The following is a 16,510-nucleotide window of genomic DNA, read 5'->3' on the forward strand; positions in this document are numbered from 1 at the left end:
CTCACTGGAAACCCACTGGGGGCCAGTCATTTTGACCATTTGGGACCCATAAGGCCAGTCTGTGTTCAGCATGTTCAGCTTTGAACACTTTAGATTTGCATGAAGTTATTTTTTTTTTAAGATTTTTTAGTATAGCAGGCTCTTTTGATCTCATATGGAGCATATAGAGCTGAACAAAAGACATACAAGCAGCTGTATATGATTGTGTCTATTGGTGGGGTTGTTGGGAAAGCAGATGCATTCCCAGTCATGATGTAATGTGGAATTTGTTGAAATCAGAATCGTTCTACCAGCAGGAGGAATAGATTTAGAGCTCTATTAGCAATCAGTATTGCAGTGCAGTAAAGGTAAATTGAAGGAATATAACACACATTAAGGCAGTTTCTTTTCCCGAAACTGGGAATAAAGTGATTTTTCCAGGAAAGAACGTTCTTAATATGGCTTAATTATCAGCTGACAAAAGCTCCTGCTGGTTTGGATTATTGTTGCTTGTTCTGGAAACATTCACACTCAGCAGAATAAGTCTAATGAAAACTCTAATTTTCATTTCTTTAATTGCCAAAAGTATTTTCTTTAATTTACCACATGATTGTAACTATTCTAAGTGAGAGTGGTTTTATTGGCGGTTAGTTTCATCAGCAAGAGGTGGGAATCATTGTGTGTTTTTCAGCCTTTTTTAAGAAATAAAACATTATCCATTGCCTCCCATACCTCACCAAAGAACAACAGTTAAGCCAAAATGATATGCTGACAAGAGTCCTTAATATATGACTGCAGCATTTCTTCATAATAAGAGTAGAATGATGTGGAGGAAAAAAGAAAAACTGAGACACACTGTGCTGAAAAGTGCATTTTCAGAATGCGCTAGAAAATGTTGGATCTGTTTTTAGGTTATTATGAGACAGGTTAACTGGTTTAGTTCACTTTTAGATCAAATTAGATTGAGAGTGACTCAAACTAAAATGACTTTTACAATATTGAGAAGCACAAAAACACACAAAAATCAAATCTACTCTTGTTTGCTGCTTTTGTCTTTAAATAGCATTGTTTCTTGATATAAGCAGTTTTGAAGGTACTTAGCAAACATATTGTTTTAGTGCTTTTTGCCTGTTTTCGTAATCTCAGAGTAACTCCATGATGTTGAGATAAGGGTTCTGCTGCTGGAGGACTGCCTCTTCTTGTTGTTACTGAAGTTAATACATGCTGCTTATACTCTGTCTGTATGCTGTAAAGATTAAAAGATATTAGTTTTGTGTGATGAAAAGATTATAATTTAAATTAAAACCAGTCCTTTAGTTTTTCTCAGACAGCCAACGGGAGAAGCAATTCATACAAAGCAGGCCTGGCAGGTTGGCCGCAGCAGTAAAATTATGCTGTTACCTTACAACAGTTCTTTGAACAGTCATTCCCAGTGATTGTGTGGCAAGCACACATACAGGCTTGTTTAGCTTTTTGATCTGCTGCTCAGACATTACAAAACAGATTGGATGAAATTAACCACAGTGAGGAGTCTCTGTCACGAAGAATTCAGTCACAGGCTTACAAGGACAATTATTAAAATGAGAATGGAAAATTGTAAGGGTGCTAACGTCACACAGAGCAGCAACATTTAGACGGTTTCACCTTGTCAGACACAGTGATGGTGAAACTGATCAGTTCAGTCCACCACATTTTCTCAGTCTTACACAAAGAGAGTGAGCAAACCAAATTCTTCTGTTTGGCATTGTGTGAAGTGCATGGGACTTGTTTATACTGACTGAGCCAACAAGACAGTGGACACAGCCAGAACACCCCTTTTCTGCCATGTTATGTAACTGCAAATCTTCATCAAAGCAACAAGAGGAGAGTACCATTAGATGCTATCATGCACTTACAGTATGAGACAGCCTGCTGACAGAAAATCAGGTAATCCCTTAGTTAGCCAAAACATTGTGTTCACCCCTACATTAGTTTTTTGTTGTTGTTTTTTTAAACTGAAACCACGCCTCCAAAATCTGGATGTCTACAACATCTTTTCCACTGGTGCCTAATCTAAAACTGCTTTAACAAAAAGGTTGCGGCTATGTTACACTAGCACTGCACAATTAAATTGCAGGTTCTAGTTGCTCTTATCTACTTAGCCAGCTGGATGAGAGCAGAGCATTGTAATTCAGGAGAATGCCCAGATGCCTCAGTCCCCAGCTCCTCCAGTCTACATGTCAAAGTATCTTTGGGAAAGATACTGAGCCCTGAGATGCCCCATATATTAATTGGAGAGGGAGTGTTTCTGCGAATGTTGTCGTGAGAATGAAGCGCTTACGCTTCAATGAAGTCTCAACTAGAGTAAAAAAAGCACTAAAGAAGTACCAGTGAGTCTTGGATATCACATGAGCTTTACACCATTTCTCTTACATCCAACATGCTCACTTGGAGATTTATTTTCATTATATTCACCTGCCCAGAATTTGCAAATTAAAATGAACTAGTAGTTAAATCTGATACAAAGTACGTTTTTGCATATGAGATAAGTGCCACTGTGCATGGTTCCTGATAAATAAAAACGAAATAAAAAGCAAAAGATCTGAGTTTCTCATGCTTCTGACTCCGTCACAATATAATTAGCGCTATTCACTTTATATGAGGTTGATTAGAATGTTTTGCCTCATCAAAGCATTTTTTTAAATTAAAACACATTACTCCAAAGCAGAGAACTTTGCATCTTTAAGTTGGCAGATTGTTTACATTAGATACGCTTTCTGACGCAACTCCAAAAGTATATGTGTCTTTGCTAGGGATCAAACAAAGATCTTTTACTTGTTAAGTAGACATGTAAACTACTACACTATGGAGCCGCCTTGAAAGAAAAACGCCTATACACACAAATTTGTCCAAAGAGAGATGTCAGGTTTATTTGTGATTCTAAACAGACCGTGGATGAAATGCGTGAAATACTTAAAGTATATAAAATACCTGTTTTCCATTCAATGAAAACAATAAGGGGGGTCATTTACATTTTGAGAAAAGACAACATGCGGTCACACGAGGTCTCCATGCAGGTGAAACAAGCCATCCTTGAGCTGCAAATGTTTTTTGTTGAGGGTTGGGGGTGGGGAGAACATCCAAGAAATTGCTACATTAGGAATAGCAGACAGAAGAAAATAGTGGTGGATGATCACAGAATCATTACCATGGTGAAGAGAAACCCTTCACAACAGCCAATTAAGTGAACAACACTCTCCAGGAGGTAGGCGTATCTGTCCGGCAATTTGACTGATGAGTTTTGTTTTAGTGGTTACCAGGAGTCTTTCCTTTAATCTGATATAACACCTTTGGGATGATATAAATCCAGGCCTTCTCATTCAACAGCATTGTCTGACCTGCACTTCCAGAAGAATCCTAAAAAATGTCTATAAAGACATTCCTAAACCTTGTGAAAACCATTCCCACAAGAGTTGAAGCTGTTGTTATTGCTGCAAACAGTGGGACGACACCATATTAAAGGCTATGTATGCTTTAATATGGTGTCGGCCACATACCATATGGGATGCCACTCAAATTCATATGTGTGTTTGGCAATTTAGTTTATGTTTAATAACTGAATTTCATTACATTTGTGTGTGTTTTATTGTTTGTTTGTTTGTTTCTATTTCAATCAAGCTAGCTAGCTAAACAGATTAGACTCTTAGAAAGCACTTAGAACAATGTGCTTGTGCGAATGGGTGTGAATGGGTGAATGCGCAAGTTGTGTAAAGCACTTTGAGTGCTCAGAAGAGTAGAAAAGTGCTATATAAGAACCAGTATCATATAGTATTTACAAGGCAACGGGTGGGAAATAACATACAATTTTTTAGGTATCTGTAGTTCAATTGAGTCTGGCTGTATGATGCTGACATTACTTCCTGGTAGAGATGGGTAGAAAATAACCCTGAATGTAGTCTTCATCATGCTACACTAATAAATGAACACCATCACTTAAATGGTAAATGTTTCTATCAGTGCAGTGCACCAAAGCACAGCATGTGACATTATGAAGTAAATGTTGGTTACACCCGCATGTAATGACTATAAACTAATACACCATTAGAGTCTAAACCACCAGGTACACGATACTGTAAAAAATGAAGGTTTAATTTACAACGGAAACAGAAAGAGGATGGCTTCTTTGTTCATGTTGTTAGCTACTGATAGCTTTCACTTGGTTACTGAAATGGTGAAAATATGAACAGTAGGAGTACCTGTGGGAACTACAGGGCTACAGAAAAGTATATGTGTGTGCGTGATCTGTTTCACCACAGGAACAGTTGTGTTTATCTCTGATTATTCTTTTTAACACACCCATTTTTTTTTCTGTTTTTAGTGTAAAGTAAATGTTCATACTGATGCTAAATGCTAGTGTTCATTTCAATTCAGTTCAATTCAGAATTGAATTATCAGAGCCCAGGTAAATTTACATAGCACCAAAGCAAAACAACTGTCATCAGGGCACTTCACATAGTGTACTTTACATATACTTTTTATGAAAACTCAACGGTCATGAACATGCAGCAGAGTTATTATAGTTTTGTATTTTCTAATTAGGTTTTATTTTTATTTCCTTTTTCCATTTCAGGTTTTTGGATTTTCTTATTTCAGTTTAGTTTTTATTGTTCTAAAATGTTTAGTTTTACTTTAGTTTTCATTAGTTTCACAGTTATATCTTTTAAATTTATTACTGCATGGAGGGCTTGGAAAATTAGCACAGGTATTACAATAAACACACAATAAACGTGTCTATCAATGAGTCATCAGGCAAGTTGCAATTCTTTTTTTAACCAAACTAATAGATACTAAAAACAAAGCAAATTTCCTCCACAAAAATCAGTTCAGTTACTTTAAAATTTTTTTTAAGTCTAGTTTTTATTTTTATTTCAGTTAACTAAAATGTTTTTTCACATTTAGTTGAACTTTTTAGTTCAGTTTCAGGTAACTATAATAACCTCGCCTTGCAGACTTGACAGAAAAAGCTAATTATTTATGTTTTGAGTACAACTTGGTGGAAGTGGTGGATATCTGCAGGGCTTTTTATCAGTGCAGTTCAACCATGTGTGACTTACCTGCCAGGTCTTCTTTAGAAGAAGCAATGCGAGGGGAACTGTTGCCAGGTTCAATCTTTAGAGAAAGCCTGTAACACAAATGTTTCCATTAGATAAAAGAGCTCAGTGCTGTTGTGTTTGTCAGTTAAAAGGTAGTTTCAGATTTTACTAAACACACTAAACATTACGCAACTGAGTAAGGCGATGTCACATCATCTGCTGATGAAGAAAATTCTTTTAATTAACATTGTGTTACTTCTACATAGAAGCCGTCTCACTCACACTTTCTTTTATATCTCAAGTCTTAGGTCAAGCAGTTACGTCGCCCATAATACTCGCAAAATATCAATCACTTTCTTTGGTCTCTGTTTGCCACATCACCACAAATTTCTTACAGCATATGCAGTTTTACTGGGGCTGAGACAGACAGCATTAAGCAACATTTTTTTAAATGTAAAAATGAGGAAAGATAGATTTACTGCTGCCACTCCTCATTTTTTAACATAGTCTAAACACATACTTAGTCTGGATAGGATTACCTTGGCCAGCAGTAATATTGTTAGGAGTCTTGGACTAGTTTTTGACCTGGATATGTCCTGTGCATATTAAACAAATATGTAGGACTGTCTTTTTTGATAAATTATATAGTTAAGATTGGATCTGGTGACCCTGAATCCTCCTGAATCCTTATTTATGCTGCTATAGGCCTAGACTGCTGGGGGCGTCCCATGATGCACTGTTTCTTGTTCACTCAGCTTTTTCACTCACTATGTGCTTATAAACAACTCAGTATTTAATCATTAGTTATTATTCATGTCTTTTTAATGAAAAACACAAGCCTTGTAATTAGAGATGGACCGATCCGATATTACGTATCGTATCGGTCCGATACTGATGTAAATTACTGGATCGGATATCGGAGAGAAATAAAAAATGTAATCTGATCCATTAAATATCAAAAAAAGCACCTCACAAAACTTGCGACACGGCGTAACTCAGCTCATAACCGTACCACTCTGAGCAGTATGCATCACGTGATAGAGCGGCTGTGTGTATTTGTAGCCTCGCTACCGAACCGGTGGCATTTCATCTCCGAGGAAGTTATCCCAGAGAGAAGTAAAGCAAGTGTGTAAGTTCATCTCTGAATGTTTGTAAAGCATTCCCACGTTAAGCTTAACAACCGATATATGGAGCAACTGCCTCTCTCTCCCTCCCCCTCCTGCTGGTACTTCAGTCGTGAAACTGCTTAATGATCAGCTGATCGGCTTTTCTGTCGAGTCCGTCTCTCTTCTTTGTTTTTGGCCCACTTTGCACCAGAAAGAGGAAACCAGCGGCTGAACAACAGCAGCACGTTTAACCTTGATAAGCTTTTGTTAGAATTTATTTAATATTACTTTCTAGACCAGGATCCTTTTCTACGTAGCTGACGGCTGGTAACTGTGCAGGGGCGGATCTAGCAAAGTTTAGCCAGGGGGGGGCGATAGGGCATTAACAGGGAAAAGGGGGCACAAAGACATACTTTCTTATTCTCATTTAAAATGTCTAGCTTTTAATAAATAATTATCTGAATCTTACACCCAAAGATTTAATCTGATGTAAAATGTATAGAAGTCCATGATTGTATATAGTAACTGTTAAGTTTAATATACCCTAGTAAGCTATACTACTTTTTCCTTTGGAAAGATACCATCTGTGCAGTCTGCAGTTCTGTTGAAGAAAGATGTGGAATCTATTTAATTGTTCTTGAAAAATAATTTATTTCTGTGCATTTTTTTTCCCACACTGCATCAAATTAAAGTTGATTACGTTGATTAAGCATCATGAGGTGGGGGGTGGTTCCCTATTTTTTTTTGCTGGGAGTTTGCAACCCTATTAGTTAGGTTGCTTAATATTTCTGCTAAGTGCTCTTTAAAATACCAGAATAGGAAGGATGGAGAAGGTTTAAGTTCATTAGATTGATCAGTATTGCTGAACTATGAAATATTTTGGGTGCAGTGTATTTTTTACATACAGGTATAACAGAATAGCTTTAGTGTTGTTGTTTATTTAAACTTGAGTATGAACTTATACAAAATGCAACAAGATATTAAAAAAAACAGTTTTATTAATTAAAAAACACTATATCGGATTCATATCGGTATCGGCCTGTTAACTGAAAGTTTCTTTTTAGACCAGTCTTATTTTGATCTGCCTTTTGCTGCTGGATTTAATATGCAGTATACAATACTATGCAGTATTGTAATTTCTTTGGAAATACGGATTAAAACTTTAATATTAAATTCATGCCATAAAATGCCTTGATAAGATGTAGGGAAGAGGACACAATCAGCCTTAGATTAGCCTCCTCAGAGATTGGACCTTAGTATTATTGAAACAGTTCCATTCAGCCAACATCCAAAGAAGAGGTTTGGAATGTTCTTTAAAAGCCCGGAAAACTATTCCTGAAGACTACTTAAAGAAATTACAAAAAAGATTTCCTAAAAGAGTTAAAGCTGTTTTGAACAATAAAGATGGCAATACCAAATACTGACTTTAAAGTTCATGAGAAATATACAAACTGTTTTTGCGTTATATGCTGCATTTACATGCATGTTCACATGTTTCCATTAATCAGTGCGCCTACTGAACACTTTCCTAGCATAACAAAGAAATGACTGGTAGATCACTGTATCTTTCACTGTGTCTCGCTACAACTACTAGCAGCAAACCTTTACAACACAACGATTACCAATTATATTATGGAGGCTTTACATTTATTAACTTTTTTGAGAGCCAAGAAAAGACATGTCACGTGTTCCTGCCCAGTTTGCCACTAAATAACCGTCTATGACCTATGAGTCAACTTTATTGAATAAGAAGCATCTTCTGTACATGCAAGCTCATCCTACACAGGGTGGTTTTTGGGTGTCTTAGTACTTGTTCAGGAAATCTCACCCAGGTGAATTTGTGTCCATCATGAACATCTTGAGAGTTTAAAAAGAAAGTTACTGGACTTTAAAAAATTTTTGTAGATTTTTCACCTTACATTCAAGAGCCTTCTTCAGGTATTTATTTCTGAGTTGTCTCTTAGGAGGTAGTCACTGACCCACTATTAATCACATGCCTCATCAAATGAGCCAAGCTGGAGAAGGCGAGAGATGGGGTACACACAAGGCTAACACAGAGAGACAGAAAACCATTCACATTCAACACGGACACCTATGGGCAATTTATAATCATCAATTAATATAACCACACAAACTGCATGTATTTGGACTATAGGAGGAAGCCAAGAGAACATGCACACCCCAGACAGAAAGGCCCTGGCCAGATGGTGGATTCAAAACCAGGGCTTTCTTGTTTGATGCGTCAGTGCTAACCACTGCCCCACTGTGCTGCACCAGCCCAATCTTGTTAGAAACAAAATTATTATACAAAACCAAAAACTATCATGGTCAAAATAGACCTCCTGATACTAATAGCGGATTTGTCTATTTTGTTTTGCTGAAGTCATTTGTTATAGTTTTCAAGAAACCTCACATGTCTCCCAAGCAATCCCAGCTTGTTCTTCTTTGGTGAATCTGTGGATCTTGGTCTTCTGTTCACCCTACAGATTTCCAATGGGACTGAAGTCAAGTTTTTGTGCACACCAGTCAATAACATTCACTTTGGTGATGGAGTTATTTCTTTAGCAGAAGCGACACATGTTTTGGGTTGTCAACCCAGACCCAGTTTTGCTGCAAATACTTGAGAGTTTCTTTCAGAATTGTCACATAGCCTTCTTTCTTCAAGATTCCTTCCACCTTGACACACTCACCTCTCTATAGTTCTCTCACACATGCACAGCCTGCTAAAACTCAGAACAAAGAGTTGTAGCCATATTCATTAAGAGAAAGATAAACTTCACCATTCAATTTTATTTATGTAGCGTTGTTGCTGTCACAACAACAGCCGTCTCAAGGTACTAAGGTACTCATAATAGGGGGAGACTTCAACCAGCCATTTAATCCAAAAAAATTATAGGCTCAGTACAGGACTAGCTCAAAGGAACTGCAGGCTACAGACATTCTTAAACAATGAATTATTCTGGTCTTTGCAATGCTCTGCATTCATATGTCCCTACAGGGACTGTCTATCTTTTCACTAGGACACCACTCACATTCTCACTTAGGCTACTTTTATATTAAAGCAAAAATTTCTGGCACAATTTAACCTACTCCCAAGATGTGTGAAGAGGATGAAAAAGTCACAATCCAGCAACACTTGAAGGGAAGAGGAGCAACTTTATTGCCTGATGAAGGCCACAAGCCGAAACCCATCAGTCAGGCAATAAAGTTGTTCCTCTTCCCTACTTTTATATTAAAGACACTCAGATTCATCCTATCACTATCAGTGATCATTCACCAGTGTCTGTCTCTGTGACAAAGAAAAGATATTATTATACATATTAAGATGGTCCTTGTTGTCCTAAGACATTTACTGCTTTTTCTCTAATTACACTTAATAGCTTAACTACATTAATAGGCTAGATGCTCCTTAGAGATATTACCTCCATCAGTGCTATCTGGACTCTCACCAGGATTGGTCCATCATTGCTATTATTAACAGCTAACTGAGGCAAGGCTGCATTCAATCTACTTTAAACATACCAAGGTAACATCTTTACTAGAGCAAATCTAATCTTGATGCCAGCTCTATATGGCATTTTTTTGCCTATTTCAAAATTGCCATTTTTCGAATAATTTGCTAACAAAATTGCAGAAGTCAGTTAGCATGTAAAATCTGTCACGTTCCTGTTTCTTTCCTTTAAGGAATATTTCCTAATTGTGACATATAGTCTCCTCAGCTGAACTCAAGCAAATATTCAAAGAATTTGTGACATCACACTTATATTACTGTAATGGCCTGTTTACTGGCTTGAACAAATCATGTCTTTCACATCTCCAAACTATACAAAATGAAATGGCCCGACTATTAACACAAGTTCACATCACTCATTTTATGCTTTTTACATTGGCTCCCCATACATTTTAGGATTAGTTTAAAAATACTAAACGACCAGACTCCAGATTATTTATCAGAGTTTCTAACAAAATAAACAGATACTTGCCATCTTCATTCCCAAACTTAATTTCACAATCCCATGCCATTCACATTGAAAACACTTACTTGAAGTTATCGTCCTCTACAAACTTCTGGAGTTCCTCTATGTAGCGAACTGACAACAGATACTTCTGAACATGCGGCAGGGTCACCAAGTGATCTAATGGACAAAAGAAAAAGCAAATTACCTTCAACACAACTCTTGGTAGAGAATTAACTTTAAATAAAGTTACTTCTCTTGTCTATGTTCTCCTTCAGTACATCCATGAATTTTCTCAGTGGTCTTTCTCTTTTCCTCTTGACTGGTAGTTCCAGTTTTAGCATCCTTTATCCAATATATCCACTATTCCTCTTCTGCACCACCCAAACAATTTTAAGCCTTAGCTCTCTAACTTTTGGAACGGTCCCGAGTAAGTTGGAGGTCAGAAATTCAGAGTTCCCAGTCAGAAAATGTTTGTGGAAAGCCTCCTTTCCCACTCAGAAACTCAGAGCAGAGTTAACAATCCAACATGGCAGTACTGAACATAAACAGTAGTAAAACTATAAACTATATAACTTTTTCAGTCATACTATTACCTGTATACCTCTCATCCACCCACGTGTAATCTGTCTTTCATTTCTCTTCTCTTATACTTTCACCTCTCTAGGCTCTCTACCATCCATCTGCTCCCTATTCTCACTTTAGATAATAATGTCGTCTGTAAATATCATAGTCAATAGAGACTCCTGCCTGACCTTATCTGCCAACCCGTTCACCACTACTGCAAACAAGAAGGGGCTTAGAGTTGATCCTTAATGCAGTCCACCTTGTTTCCATCAATGACTCCTACTGCACACCTTATCACTGTCTGGCAGTCCTCATACATGTACTGCACCAGCCTTTCTCTAGATCCACAAAGACACAGTGCAACTTCTTTTGATCTTCACTATACTTCTCAACAGTATCAAAACAAACATCACAGTATGAAGCCATACTGCTGTTCACACCTCACACTTCCACCTTCTCAACATAAGCTACAAGTGTCAGAACATTTACATTTCTATCTTTCATCACACTAATCTGCGCACACTCTTTTGAGCTCAATCTGTCTTTCTAACCAACTGTCTGCATTCCATGTAGGTTATCCTTCCCTAGTGTCTAGCTATGCGTGCAACTAATTATAAGCCTTTTCCTTTGCTTTTGCCACCACTATCTTGGCCTTGCACCTCGACTCCTGGTAGTCCTGTATACTTTCTTCATCACCTTGACAGCAATTTTATCTTGGACTTGCATTTACGCCTGTGTAAATGCACAGCAAAACATAGAAGTACATTTTTTATCTGGACAACAATATTTTATATAACGCTAGCACTCAATAACGCACAAGGATGACAGCAAAGCAATTACAGAATCAACCCACTGATTTACCATCTATAGAAGACTAGGAACTTATTTTGTCAGTTTAAAATGATCTGAATTATATGTATTAATATAATATCTTTTAAAAATACATTTTCATCATGTTTATTAAATTTCACCGGTTTAGCACAGTGTGTGAGCAGGTGACCACATGCCACATGGCCAAAGAGCAGGAGTCGGGGTTTGAGTCTGACCCGTGGCCCTTTGCTGCATGTCTTCGCCTCTCACCTCCCTGCTTCCTGTCCTCTTCACTGTTATTATCCAGAGCCATTATCCAATAAAGGCAAATTTATAAAATTTGAGTCTCTGTTCTTATACTTAAAATTAATTACTCTGCTTAAAATTGCTTACAGTACAATGCCTGTCTTCTTTCCTGTAAAAATACTCATGATTTCAAATCAATTACTTGTAATTACATTTTACTACACAGTAGTTACTTACCCCTAGTAGCTGAGCGTATTATAGTGTTGCCCATTTTTTTGCAGTGACATTTTAAAAATAACATTAAAATGTAGGTACAGCAAGCCAAGCTTATTTTTGGGAACAGAAATGATAAAACACAAAAGTGACTTCCTTGAAACAAAAGCTTTACAATGACTCACTCATTTATTCAATGATTCCCCTGCTTAGAGTTACAATTTGAGTAATTCTAACTTTTAGTCACTTGCAGATAGTGAAAGGTAAACATATTTAAACTAATTAAGATCTCCAGATTTTTTCAATAAAGCATTTAAAAGGCTTCAGAATAGTAATAGAGGATTTATATTTATTGCAGAAATTCACCCCTACTCGCCCCTCCGCCTGGGGCAACATTTCATGCAGGTATCTTGAACATTTTTATTACTCAGCAGCTCCCCACACAAAGCACACTGGAAACACCACATGCTAGCCAAAACAATTAAGGACTTGAATAAACTTAGTTCGACTGGCAGACACTTGAAAATTTTCCTGAACTCGTCAGTGAAAGTAACTTAAGCAAAGCAGAGCAATAAAGGCTCGGGTAACTAAAGCAGAGCCAAGCCATTAGAACTTTATACAAAAACCCAAACTTACATATAAAAGCTAAAAAGACCATATTTCTTTAGCATCCTGCAGTGGTGATCTACTTGGGTTATTATGAACACATACATATTTTGGCTTCATCCATATTAAAGATTTATGACATACAGGGCTGTGAAAAATGTTTAGGTTTTTTCATATTTGTCACATGTTTCAGATCAAACAATTTAAATATTAAACAAACTTAAGCTTTGTAAATACAAAGTGCTGTTTTAAAACTAAATGCTTTTTTTTTTATTAAGGAAAGGAATTACATTTTCACAGTACTGTACAACCATAACTCTGATGTCAGAAGATCATCAATATATACATGATTAGGAAACAGACACTATACTGTTCCTACTGCAACTACTGATGTAATTGTGTCTTACCATAGTTACATGACATCTGCAGGTCTGAAATAACTCTCAGAAGATTGTTCATCTGATTTGTCCTCTGCTCTGTCTCTATGATGCTGTCTGATGCAGGATAAGCCGAGTCAATGTAGATAATGTCCAACAGGTAGATCCCTGTAGAAGGCACAAAAAAGCTAGTTAAACTCTTCTAACAACAGGAATAATGATGGGTTTGAAAGCATACCCAGTGATTTCAACAGAAGAATTTATTACTTCAATGAAAGCTTTAATGTGTGGAAGCATCAGTGTTTTCTGTATTTGGTTCTTTTTAGTCTTTCTCACAATGTCTCATAATGTCAGCGAGAGATATTGTGAGAGCTAGAGGAGCTGCCAGAAGATTTCCCCTGGAAGTCATTAACACAAATGTGTTATATGGAAACATTGATAAACACTGTTAATCTTGTTCACTACAGATTCTAGTGAAAATGGGCATTAGGCTTTTATTGGTCATTGCAATGTTTTTACTCATTTATAAAGGATGTGGACATATTATTTACAACTGGAATACATGAATTATTTTGTGGATTTTGGTTATGAATAGTGGACTTTGGTAGTTACAAACCTCAGGAGAATAATATAATTACTAAAATTTAAGAAAAAACTGTAGTAAAAGCAATTTAAATAATCACATCAGCTCTGTCACAAGTGATCTGGAAAACAGCTGCTGAGTCACCAACTTTCCAACAATTTATTTTAACTTCTCAAGTGTTACAAAATAGTGGGGCGGAAACATACCCTGAGCATGAACAGAAACTCCCTTATCCTGCAGTGTACTTTAGAAAAATAACTACGCATACAATAATGTAGAACATTTTCTGCACTTTATATTTAACTTTATATCCACATAATATGATCAAAAAGGTGTCTGATCTAAATTCATTCTGCAATGTCTCCAGACATCCAGAGAAAGTCACAAAAAACTATCTTCAATTAAAGAAGAAGAACAATAACTGCTGGTACAACCTTCATCCGAGAAAAACTGTGTACAAGTGTACACAGAAGTACTGGTGTTGTGTTAAAGTGCCTGCAATATTTGTGCAGCTTTGTGTTTGTATAATGTACAATATGTAATCTGCAGACCAGGGACTAATAGATGGAAATTGTATAAAGATATTGTTCTATAAACAGTGAGATGCTTTTTGGTCAAGCGATTATGGTGAAAATATCAAACAAACACATTACCTTTTCAAAGAGGTATATGTTCAGTTATTTAGCTAATACTTCCTTCTGTAGCTGATAAAACCTGAGTTCAAAGACTGTATTAAGGTTACATCCATAGAGCATGCCAAACCACCACGGTAAACAGCAAAAAAAACACGTTTTTATTAAGTAAAAGCAACAACACAGTGGCATAGTGGTTGGAAATTTACCCCATGTAGATACCTTTCTGTTTCCCTCTCAATTATTATTCAGTGTACACAAAAAAATTGATAAATAGCCATGGCCACATTCCATTCCACTGTAGTGTCCTATACTCATGACCCAAGTGTTCCATACACAGTTACATAAATCAGTGTCAGCTGTTAGGCCACAAATATGGTTTTGTTTTTCCAAACATGCAAGCCAAGGTCAGCTTTAATTCAGTACAGAAGGAAGTGATAATGTGCTAAACTTGTATGCTAACTGCCAACCATACTAAATACAACAGTACTAAAGAAAGTTCACAGTAACATTTTATTATATGATCCTAATAAATGGTAAACTGGTTGTTGAATAAATTTGAGTGAGTATAGAAATCAGAGGCAAAGTCATCGTCTAGCCCGTCAAATATTAGGAAGATTTGGGGGTTTAAATAGCTTCCTTCAAGTCTTGTATAATTAGGCAACAAACTTAGCACTGGTTTAAAAGACATAAACAAAGAAAACCTTCCTCTACTTATTCAGAAAATTGAGAGCGCCTTACAAAGTTGGGCCAATTTAGGGCTCTCTCTGTTGGGTAAAATGACATATAGGATCATTCATAGGAGGTACTGGACTCCCCATAAGATTGCAAAATTAAAACTGAGGGAATCAGATATGTGCTGGGGTGTGACAAGAGTAGAGACACACTAATACACATGCTATACGAATACCAAAAGAAATAGAATCTATGGAAAAATAATGATTGTTTCTCACTGAAATACTCGGAATACAGCCATTACAGATCCCAGTACTCTAGATATTAGGTATAGTAACAGACGACCTGAAGTTACTATTCCTTCCACCCCTGAAGTTATCGTAACTGATAGTCACATAATATCCCATAAAGTGATACAGGATATGATGTGATGCTGCTGAAAGAAAGGGGCGTTGCTGGCATGTGATGCCATGAAATGTTGATGCCTACTTTGTATATGAAAATATATAAATATACATAAATGTACCTTTTTTTTCCTTCTGTTATCAGCTCGTTGTTAGTTGAGTGGTTTGTAGTTTTTTTCCTTTTTTTGTGTGCATCTATGTAAATATTGTTGCTATTACATGTCACCATCTTCTCAACTCCACATTTGCTCAACTAGTCTACATGTGGTTACGGGACTTGGAGAAGGTATTCAGCTGCATCCCTTTGTCCTGTAGGGGTACTTTCAGAGTGTAGGGTAGTGGGCCTGTTGTTGCAGGCTACTAAAATGGATGAGGAAGAACTATTACTAACAATTACACACCAAGTTGACAAGATGTGTGCACATGGAAGAGGATCATGGAATCTACTGGAAATACTGAGTAACACCTCAGGCAGTGTTTTAGCATTTTATCTCCTCATGTAATGACGAAAGAAATTAATAGAATGAAGCCTCAGTACTGGCTCTGAATCCTTTGCAGCTCATATCAGTGTTGGATGGAACAATCAAAAGTAGTAACTTCTTCAAGGACACGAAGAAGACAAATACAAGTCCAAACAAGAATATAATGGGTTAAAAACAATTCTCTGGGTTTCCATTTTTCTTAGTGCTACAGCCTAACCCCACTGAGATGCACTGGCTCTACATGATATCAGCTGTTCTGACAGTTCAACTGCTAATATTACAGCTGCACAAAACAACCAAAACGATTAACAAATATTTGCCTATGATGTCATACTGATAGTAGAGTTTAATGCGTTTCAGCTGTGCTCAGTCTAAAAAAGCTGTGCAGCCTTGTTTCCTGTCTCACAGCAAAGCCTAGTCAAAGCATCCAGCACTCATTGGCGAATTCAAACACATTGGGTCAGTAGTTGGGCAGCTGCCACTCAGGATATAATGCTACTGTTCATAACAGATGAAGCCAATTTAAATTCAGGAAGTTGTTTTTAATGATTACATTATTTTACTACATTTCTTTGCCATGTCCATATTTGTTACCTTTCTTCAAGATAAATGTAGTGTTAAAAGCAAAAAATGTAAAATAATAATAGGAATAATATTGCTGTTGTACCATAATGCCTCTTAGGATCTTTGCTGTCATTCTCAAACAGGACTCCACCTCCACAATGAGAAATGTTACAGCTGAAGATGCAATTATGATACAAAGCCACTGAGAATGTCCCTGTAAAGATTTGGAAATAAACAA

At 36.8% G+C, this 16,510-nt stretch overlaps 1 protein-coding gene across 2 annotated transcripts in view; it reads right to left on the reverse strand.

Moving 5' to 3' along the window:
* The window catches only part of LOC120744324 (ras-specific guanine nucleotide-releasing factor RalGPS1-like), an 89,648-nt gene that overhangs the window by 13,108 nt on the left and 60,030 nt on the right, over positions 1 to 16,510 (reverse strand). For both annotated transcript variants that reach the window (XM_040048630.1, XM_040048629.1), the window contains 3 exons: positions 12,963 to 13,100; positions 10,200 to 10,293; positions 5,073 to 5,140 (listed from right to left, as the gene is read on the reverse strand). In XM_040048630.1, coding sequence (XP_039904564.1) covers positions 5,073 to 5,140; positions 10,200 to 10,293; positions 12,963 to 13,100 — 300 coding nt within the window. The remainder of the gene's footprint in view (positions 1 to 5,072; positions 5,141 to 10,199; positions 10,294 to 12,962; positions 13,101 to 16,510) is intronic.

The sequence above is a fragment of the Simochromis diagramma genome, unplaced genomic scaffold (assembly GCF_900408965.1).
Source record: "Simochromis diagramma unplaced genomic scaffold, fSimDia1.1 OVJJ01000683.1, whole genome shotgun sequence".
NCBI classification, from domain to species: Eukaryota; Metazoa; Chordata; class Actinopteri; order Cichliformes; family Cichlidae; genus Simochromis; species Simochromis diagramma.